Here is a 10,770-nt window from a genome sequence, read left to right as displayed (position 1 = left end):
CGACCCCTGTGGAACACCACGCTCGGCCGGAAAGCGGCCAGTCACACCACCGTCACTAGTGGAAATTACCGACCTGCTATCTAGAGAGGACTCATTTAGCCAGCGGAAATACGCGTGTAAGCCGTAATACTGGAATTCCCCCACAACTATCGACCAGGGCAGTGTGTTGAATACGTTGGCAATGTCCAAGGATACAGTAAGAGCCACTCCGCGCCAGGCCATTCGTTTCGCCTAAGAAGGTACATAAGCGGTACTCGTATGTTCGCATCGAAGATAGAATGGCCCTCTCTGAAGCCGTGCTGTTCAGTAGACCGATCAGGCCCAGTCCGGGTCAGATACTAGACGATGCGGGCGGTAACGACTCGGTTCAACTACCTTCCACCCTCGTTCAGCAACACGATGGAGCGATACTACGCGACACCTCTTCGTTCTCAGCAAGGCAAGTCTCTCAGTATTCCGTTGGGTCGGAAATTATCCCTACTCGTGCGGATCTCGATAATCTGTACCCAAGGCCTAACTCCAGACTCGGCCATGGAAGCCGGGGGGAGGACTTCCTTGAGTCAATGAAGTGGGTTAGAGAGGTGATGTCCTTACATTTGCAAAGAAAAAAGTGATTCGGCTGCTAACATTGAAATTCTACAATTTTCCCACAATTGTTTTTTTTAATTGACATTCAGATATTGGTTTAAGTTAAAATTTATACAAATGCTCTATGATTAACAAATATTTTGGAAATTGTATTTAACAAGCATGGTTTGAGAATTTAAATTTGTATCTTCGTGTTTATATCAGCAGTTAGTCTGTAGGTCATTCTGTCTAGTCATGTTTATACTCTACATATACTATGTATTATCTATGCCGTACGAGGACTTTTTGGCGGGAAGGCGAGGAGTAAAGTTTTGTGATTTGTTTTATTTTGTCTATTTAGTGTTTCTTCAGGTTTAAATGTGTAATAACGGTGGTTTATTAACTATTTAATATCTGTGAAAGTGCACAAATGTGGGAAAATGAAACAAAGCCGCTGGACGCAACTTCTCGGGATCCTCCAAAAATTCCACTGAAAAAATCTTAGTAAATGACCACCATTTTACTAAGATTATATTTCATTCCATATCATCTCATTTCATTTAATTTCCTCCCATTGATTAATGTCACAAATAATAATTAATTGTCTTCGTTTCATTTCATTTCACGCCATATTATCATTTTTCATAAAAATAAGAACATAAATTAAAATAAGACATGACTTAAAGGTCTTAGTGCCCAGGTCATAAAATCTCTTAAAAAAAAATCTATAGCTTCTTTATTTCAGAGAATATATAGAGCAGACAAGGCTGTATGGGCTTAGATCCCCTTGCCTTTCCTAACAAGGAAAAACTGTACAAAAAAAAATCTATGGCTTCTTTGATTGATAACAGTGATTATTTATTAATTCCATTAATTTGTTACTTTTTCGTGTATTAAAACATACGAAATACTTTTATTTTTTATTTAACTGCAGTGTAATTTAAACAGTGATGTCATATCAATTATACAGAAATACCACTATTGGTAATACACTTCAAGAAAGCCTAGACGAGCTGATCCAAGTGAGATCATTTGTGTGACCACTTGTAAGTTTGTGATCTAATGAGTTTCCATAATTATATTTAATTTTCAGTATGGACAAATAACACCAGCACTAGCAGTAAAAGTTTTGCTGCAATTCGACAAATCTATAAATCAAGCTCTGTCCAATAGAGTAAAGTCTAGGCTAACCTTTAAAGCAGGAAAACTGAACACATACAGGTAAGTTTAAATTTTTTTACCGTACCTAACTATCTTAATATTTAAAAGCATTTTCAATAGATGACTTCTTTTCATAAATTTTACAGTTTTAAAAGTCACAACTCAAATTGTTAGTTATTTGGATCATAATATTCAACCGGTTATAGGGTAGTTAGATTTAATCTAAATATAACCAGTTAAATTCCTTAATATTTAGATTAATATTAGATTGTGCAACCAAATAAGTGCAAGATTGCATTTATGATCAGAATATTTATGGCATTAAAAAAAAGAAACCAAATGAAACAAGTTTATGTCAAATTTATATCACATTAACATGGATCTTAATCTTATGAAGAGTACAATTTGGTATTGGATGTCATTATTAGATTTAAAAAAAAAACGAGGTTCAATTTTAATTGGGTGGTAATTATTTTATTCATTCTCTTACTAATTATTGCAGGTTTTGTGATAATGTATGGACTTTTATGTTGAATGATGTTGAATTTCGAGAAGTACAAGAATTGGCCAAGGTGGAAAAAGTTAAAATAGTAGCATGTGATGGTAAAAGTGAGTATGTTATCAAAATGTAATTAAAGCAAATGAAATTAGGGTTTTTTGATATAATATTTAAATAGGAGGGAAAATTATTAGGCTGTTCAATAGAACCATAAGTGCTCAGAAGACAGAAAAACAGATCTATGTGATGAATCTGTTTGTCTATACATTGAGCAATGGTAAGCTATTGTTCTGAGTTTCTGCACTTGCACAGTAGAGCTCTATGCTGTTAGCAAAGTGAAGAAAAACTAGCTGCACAATTGATTGATATTTAGGGTATTGTTGCATTATAAATAGTGTGGATGGAACTTGAACTTTAACAAAACATCTTAGATCTTTCATTCCTATGAATGATATCCTTATCAACATCTATCTACAGAAAAAATCAGAAGTGTTGATTAATGGAAAATAATCCATCTGAAATTACAATTTTGTGTTTGTTAAAAAACTGCAGTCTTATAGTCCAGAAGGAAGTTAGCGTATATATATTTTTTTTTTAATTAAGCTATATGCCAATTAATTGCTCTTTAAATGCTCTATTAGAATACGCAATTGCTCCACGTTTATCACTATTACTTAATTTTTAATTAAATTGTGTAAAGTGGATTCAATGACCACTGATGACGTCATAGTGCAACAATTTACATGCAAATATATTTTTTGTATTGATTATTATAAATATTGCCAAATTATGTTTTTTTTTAATATGGATGGATATGGATATTTTAGGTTTTATAGCAAAATATTTTTTTTTTAAATTAACTAATAGTGATAAACGTGGAACAATTATGGATTCTAATTTAAGGAGCAATTAATTCACTCATCGCTTAATTAAAAAAAAAAACCACTAACTTCCTTCTGGTGTCTTATAATTACAAATAAAATTACTTGTCCTAACTGACTCGTTCACTATTGATATCTGCTCAAAGTTCATTGTGCCTACTGCCCAAATTTCAGGCTTGACCTCAAAGTCACTACAACAGTACTCTTAAGATTGAGTTGACAGCACCTACAAGTTGACAGTCACTTCTACCTAATTAAAAAACATCCTAACTTTAAATAGAAAACTATGAGGTCCTTGATTTGGTTTTGATCACTACATATTTTTTTATTGTTCCTTTTATAACCAGGAGTTATACTCCAATTGTTCAAGAGTGTTGGGATTGTTGGGGTCAATGTCTTGAGTGGTGTTCAACTTGAGTCATATGGAATATGGAGTGGTCGATGGCACTCTACGGGGCTCCAGTGTGGTGCCACGCCGTGACCCGTGAGAACGTCGTGGCGTTATGGCGTCCGCTGCGCGCGATTGCGGTCAGGGCGGTTCACGAGTACCGTACCGTCTCGTTCGAGGCGGCGTGCGTGCGCGTCGGGACGCCTCCTTAGGACATGGAAGCAGAGGCGCTCGCTGCGATGTGTGGCGATGCGATCTTCGCTCCAGGGGGATAGCCGCGTCCCAGCACGGCGGAAGTTCGAGCGCGGAAGCTTCAGTCTCAGTGCGCCATGCTCGAGGTGTGACCTCGCCGCCTAGCGGACCCGTCTACGGGCGACTGGCCGTCGAGGCGATCCGCCCGGTCCTTTCGGACTAGGTGGATCGCGACGGAGGACGTCTCACCTTCCGAGCGACGCAGGTGCATACGGGACGCGGCTGTTTCGGTCTCTACCTGCATCTCGCCGCCCGGAGGGAGCCGACGCGGATGTGCCGCCACTGCAGTGGATGTAACGAGGACACGGCGGAGCACACGTTCGAGTACTGTTCCGATTTCGCGGAGCAGCGCCACGTCCTCGTTACAAAAATACCGGACTTGTCGCTTCCGATCGTCGTGCCTACGATGCTCGGCAGCGACGAGTCCTGGTAGGCGATGTTCGACCTTTGCAAGGCAGAACGGGAGAGGGAAAGCTCTTCTTCCCTCTCGATGCCGTGTTGCCGTCGCCGAGTCGGAGCTTGGAAGAGGGCATTCGTCCAGCCCCGGCCCCTGTGAGGAGGCAGTCTCCTCCCCGTCATGGCCACGTGGGATCCATAAAATCATGGATGGACCGCGGAAACCCCCCGAACGGAGACCGGACGTTGGGTGTAAGAGTGCAGGGGAGCCGTTTAGTGCGGTAGGGCCCTAAAAACATCCTTGGGTTCGTGGTTCGCAGTCGCGGCCCAACCCCATATACCCCGCGCGCCCCATAGGCGCGTGGAACTCGTACAAGTTTCGGCCCCGGAACGAAAAAAAAAAAAGGAAAATAAATTTGTTTATAAAAGGTTGAATCTTCAACAGCTCAATGCAGTATTTCAAGTGTGAGCAAAAAGTTAAGCACTACATTGCAGAGGCCCAGCTTTGAGTGTAGTACTGCCTCTCTGTGGACTTTGGCTCTAATGTACCACCGTCTACACCTATTTGACATAAAATGGCGCAATTTAGATTGTCATTAATCGTAAACGCTTTGGTGCCCTCTGTATTTTGAACTGATGTGCCATGGGAAATGTTTTACAGAATTGTTTGAGATGATCCCATCATATCTGTTGTTCTCACAGTTGAATCAGAGTCATTCATATCTTAGACAAAAAAACTGCTATGAGAAAATAGTTTATATCTGACCAGACATGGGATAACCAAGAGGAAAGAACTGAAGATCCAAAATAGGACGGAGGCACAACAACAAAACTTGTAACTGCTCAAATTGATAACAACAGAGTGTGGGAAGGACAAAAACCTCTTTATAGAAAATAACTGTGGAGAGGCATTCCCAAAAATACCAAGCTCTTTCAAGAGCGGTAGGCAGCGGCTTGGCTCTGCCCTTGGCATTGCTGAAGTCCGTGGGCGACGGTAACCACTCATCATCAGGTGGGCCGTATGCTCGTCTGCCTACAAAGGAAAAAAAAAAAGAAAAAGGATTTTTTCTTTTACAAGATCCGCAGAATAACTCGCCATTTTAAACCACACTATTGGGCGGCGGAAAGGGGAATCCGATCAATGATCTTGGAAAGGTAGTAGAGCGCTGGAAAGAGTATTGTAAGGAACTGTACTGTTGTATAAGGCTCCAGAATCTGACAACACTATTCAAGTAAAATTATGCGGCACATCCTTAATAGCCATATACAGAATGGCAAATTCCGCAGCAACATGCTGGCCTTATAAAATACAAAGGGTCTAGTGAACCAAACAAACACATGAATCTCATTACAGAAAAGTGCTACAGATTTAATACCCCAGTCCCCAGTGCATAATAACGGGCAATGTACATAAGCTTTTTAAAGGAAAAAAAATTGCTTATCTCTAAAGTCGGTTTACTGACGATAGTTGAACGTGACAACGTCATAAGAAAATACTGATGGAATGGTTTTTTACTCATCGTGAAATAGTTCTGTTAACTTATTGTTATAGTTTTGTCAATTATAGCATAACCTACAATCGCTGCACGAGCGGACGGATGCTATTTATTTTAATGATGAAAGCACAAATATTCGACAAATATATCACTGAACATAATATATTTAATATCGAAAGTATCATTACCTTTACGCCGCCATTATCGTTGCTATAAACAATTGACACTTCATACTGGACGAAAACATGTAAATGTGTTATTGTATAGCAGCTGTCCACGCGGATGCATCGCTCACTCAAGTAGGAGAGAGACAGATGTCGAACGCTGCCGAACGCGGAGGCCGCTTGTGCCTCTTTGTCGCTCGTTGCGCGCTCTCGCTTGGATTTTAAGCCTTAAATGGAGCGCATGGAGCGCCTCAGAGCGAGGTAACGCCGCATGAGTCATGTTTTTTCGTGCGTGCAGCCGGCTCCATCGAATTATAAGACTTTGTCACGTCAAAAAAGTTGTAGTGTTATTTAGGTACTATATTATTTTAGAGATCCCGATTTGTTATTCATTGTCTAATTTGGTTTGTTGCAGATGTTGACGACCGCAGATAACCTATATGAAATTAATTTGCTAGGCTTAATTAAACTACGAACTGAAAAGCTCTGAATTTCATTGATATTGTTGTAATTTTTTGTCATTGTATTTGGGATCTAATTACTAAATAAATGTAAGTGGTATTTATTTCAGACTTTTATTTACTACACATATAAACAAATTTATAACCACATCCCCTAAATTCAATTTAATACCTCTGTGGGGAAGCGCGTAATATATAATTTGATTAATTATTTACCTGATTATTCAATTTTTAACTGTTTTTCTTTTAATATTAATAATTAATTGATTTGAGTCAAGTGTAAGAGGGAGATAGAGAGACAGAGATACAGAGAAGTCAATATATCCTAGTACATGTCTCACTCAGTCTCATGCGCGTGGATAATGCCCTCGCGCTCTTACCCACAGAGATATTAAATTGAATTTAGGGGATGATTGGCCCCTTGGATCGGTCTGTCTTTTTGTAAGAGGTTTTAAAATAGTTGTCTGGTGGACATATATATTTAGTCTGGCCATAAATACTGTAACAATTAAAAATAAAAAAAAATCTATTGCAAATAACATTTATTACTTTGACAGTGTGTTAGTTTAATACATTATTACATCTGGAAGTTCCTTAAGACTCTGGGTATTGGTAGGGAGAAGAATAAAGACTTCCAGGGGACCATTGCCTTAGATGACCTTAACAGGCATTTCAACGCATCTGCCGGCATTGATCATCAAGTCAAAAGTCTCACTATTGAATTTATAGCTGGGTTACCTAAACCAGACATTGACCCCTTCCAATTTTCTCCAATGACTTCAGATGATATTAAAAAGATTATCCTATCCATTAGATCTAATGCTGTTGGTTATGACAAAATCACCCGTCGCATGATTACCACAGCTTTAGACCATCTTATTCTCACCATAACCCACATCATTAATTTCTCCTTTAGTACCATGTTTCCCTCCCAATAGCGTAAGGCTTATGTCATTCCTCTTCCTAAAATACCGAATCCTACCCTTGTTACTCACTTCCGACCTATATCCATACTTCCTTTCCTATCTAAGGTTTTAGAAGCTTGTGCGCACAAACAACTGTCCAACTTTATTCATTCACAACATTTGTTGAGTACATTGCAGTCCGGTTTCAGACCTTGCCACAGCACTACTACCGCACTCCTTAAAGTGATTGGCGATATTAGAGCAGGTATGGAGGACACAAAGGTTACGGTATTGGTTCTGATAGACTTCTCAAACGCTTTTAATAACGTCAATCACGACATCCTCTTATCCATTCTCTCCCATCTTAGGATGTCATCTGGAGCATTGGATTGGTTCTCGTCCTATCTTCGAGGTCGTCAGCAGTCGATACACATCAACGAGTCTTCGCCTAGTTGGTGTGATCTGCACTCTGGCGTTCCTCAAGGCGGCATTCTTTCTCCTCTACTATTTTCAATTTTTATTAATCTCATTACCGATAATCTTCAATGTGCGTACCATTTATATGCCGATGATTTGCAGCTTTATGCTCAGGCTGGAGTCGATAGTGTGTCTTCGGCAGTTGGTAAAATAAATAACGACCTGTCCTACATTAAATCCTGGTCTGACAGTTTCGGCATAAGCGTGAATCCCGCCAAATGTCAGGCTATTATTGTTGGAAGTCAACGCTTGTTGTATCGGTTGGATATGGCATATGTCCCATCGGTTATATATTTTATGATGGCTCAACCATCAACTGGTGTTCAGTTGTAAAGGACCTAGGCCTACTTATTGACTCCAGCCTGAGTTGGCGAGCCCAGGTCATCTCCGTGTGTCAGCGAGTTACACTTACACTCCGTATGCTTTACCGCCTGAAGAATTTCCTTCCGCCCGAGACCAAGACAATGCTCGTTCAAACTTTGGTCTTCCCCATGATCGACTATGGTGATGTGTGCTACTTTGACCTGAATGGAGATCTACTCAATAAACTTAACCGGCTTCTCAATAACTGCATTCGATTTATTTATAATCTTCGGAAATACGATCACGTATCTTCTTATCGCTCCCAACTCAAATGGCTCCCTATTCGTCAACGCCGTAGCTTGCGTGCTCTCAGTACTCTTTACTCTTTGTTGCACTCCCCAAATCCACCTGCTTATTTAACTAATTCCTTTCAATACTTAGGGTCTGACCACAGCCGAAATCTTCGTTCATCTCACAATCTTCTTCTTCGCTGTCCTCCACATAGTTCTGACTTTTTACATTCTTCATTCACAATTCAGTCTATTCTTCTATGGAATGCGCTCCCACTGAAGATAAGGTCAGCGACTACACGTGAAGCGTTTAAGACGAAGGTTCGAGAACTGTTTCTCAGAGAGTTAGCAGAGTCATCTAATTGATAATATTTGTTTATATATGTTTTTATATGTATATGTTTTTATATGTATATATTTATGTATATCTATATATTTATGTATTTGTATTTATTTCAGTACTATGTATTATGTATGTTATATATACACAGTCGTCGTGGCCTTAAGGATAAGACGTCCGGTGCATTAGTTGTTGCGATGCACCGGTGTTCGAATCCCGCGGGCGGGGTACCAATTTTTCGAATGAAATATGTACTTAACAAATGTTCACGATTAACTTCCACGGTGAAGGAATAACATCGTGTAATAAAAATCAAACCCGCAAAATTATAATTTGCGTAACCACTGGTGGTAGGACCTATTGTGAGTCCGCACGGGTAGGTACCACCGCCCTGCCTATTTCTGCCGTGAAGCAGTAATGCGTTTCGGTTTGAAGGGTGGGGTAGCCGTTGTAACTATACTGAGACCTTAGAACTTATATCTCAAGGTGGGTGGCGCATTTACGTTGTAGATGTCTATGGGCTCCAGTAACCACTTAACACCAGGTGGGCTGTGAGCTCGTCTACCCATCTAAGCAATAAAATAAAAAAAACATAAAATATGTTTAAGTAATATCACCTTCACACTACACCTACCAAGCTTCATCTCTGCACTCCCCTAAGGTAGACTGTTAGAGAATGCCTATGGCATTAAGTCCGCCTTTATACTTACTAGTATAAGAAGTTATAAATAAATAAATAAATAAATATAAAACAATTTAAAGTATAAAAAGTTTATTCGAAGTGGTCTCCATTGGCTGCAATACAGTCCTTTAAACGTTGAGGCCAGTTACCAATAGAAGCACGCACTCTTTCCATGGGAAAATTTTTCACTGCCAGTCGTACGGATTGTTTTAGGGACTCCAAATTATCATGGCATTTAGAGCAAGCCGTACTCTTTAAAACTGACCATAAATCATAATCCAGCGGATTAAGATCGGGACTAGACGACGGCCAGTCTTCAGCTCTGATGAAGTCCGAAACGTTCGTTTTCAACCAAGACACAGACTAAGACCAAGACAACAATCTTACTGGTCGTGAAGATCAATATTCCTCACTTACCATGATGCTCCGACGGCTATCCTACAGTAACTGAATTGGATGACATGCTGTCTTTTGATGGCGTGCATTGCTATGCGGATGACAGCACGGGGGATGCGCGATATATCGGCCATCAGAATTTATCTCGAAGCGTGGTACAACGGAGACGATCAAAACTTGTGTCTGAAATGGAGAACTCTCTGGGGCGAGTCTCCGACTGGGGTGGGATGAGTTCAATTGGGAAAGAAAGACCCCTTTATCATGGTGCCGCAATTCCAAGGAGTATCCCTGCAACTTGTGAGTCCGCACGAATAGGTACCACCGCCCCGCCTATTTCTGCCGTGAAGCAGTAAGATGTTTCGGTTTGAAGGGTGGGGCAGCCGTTGTAACTAAACTTGAGACCTTAGAACTTATAACTCAAGGTGGGTGGCGCATTATTTACGTTGTAGATGTCTATGGGCTCCAGTAACCACTTAACACCAGGTGGGCTGTGAGCTCGTCCACCCACCTAAGCAATTAAAAGTAAATAAATAAAACATTCCACCGGTATCGGGATACTTGGGTTAGACATTTCGAGCGATGTCCAGTTTCGGAGTCATTTGGAAGGCAAAGCCAAGTTGGCGTCCAAAATGCTGGGAGTCCTCAACAGAGCGAAGCGGTACTTCACGCCTGGACAAAGACTTTTTCTTTATAAAGCACAAGTCCGGCCTCGTGTGGAGTACTGCTCCCACCTTTGGGCCGGGGCTCCTAAATACCAGCTACTTCCATTTGACTCCATACAGAAGAGGGCCTTTCGGATTGTCGATAACCCCATTCTCACGGATCGTTTGGAACCTCTGAGTCTGCGGAGGGATTTCACTTCTCTCTGTATTTTGTACCGTATGTAACATCCCCAGTTTGAGCCCCGTGAGCTCACCTACTGGCTCGGTGAATCTAGAATAGCCCCTCGAGGTTACTAAAATAGATAGGGAAAATAATAAAAAATGCTCAATGCAAATAACGTTAACCACAACACAAGTGTCGACTATATAGTTCTGTGTCATAAATTCAAAGGACCACAAGTAATGAAACGTACTAGCGACCCGCCCTCGCTTCGCTTCGGAAACTGTAAT

General features: G+C 40.5%; 1 protein-coding gene across 1 annotated transcript; it reads left to right on the top strand.

Moving 5' to 3' along the window:
* The first annotated feature begins 1,420 nt into the window (after nucleotides 1–1,420).
* LOC733002 (transcription initiation factor IIA gamma chain) lies at nucleotides 1,421–6,369 on the top strand. The gene is given in 4 exon segments (NM_001046998.1): nucleotides 1,421–1,589; nucleotides 1,661–1,788; nucleotides 2,231–2,337; nucleotides 6,220–6,369. Coding segments are annotated over 4 exon segments (327 nt in total). The 5' UTR covers nucleotides 1,421–1,517; the 3' UTR covers nucleotides 6,240–6,369.
* Nucleotides 6,370–10,770: the final 4,401 nt, after the last annotated feature.

Source organism: Bombyx mori, chromosome 25 (genome assembly GCF_030269925.1).
Source record: "Bombyx mori chromosome 25, ASM3026992v2".
Taxonomy (NCBI): domain Eukaryota; kingdom Metazoa; phylum Arthropoda; class Insecta; order Lepidoptera; family Bombycidae; genus Bombyx; species Bombyx mori.
This window is presented reverse-complemented; position numbering and strand designations above follow the sequence as displayed.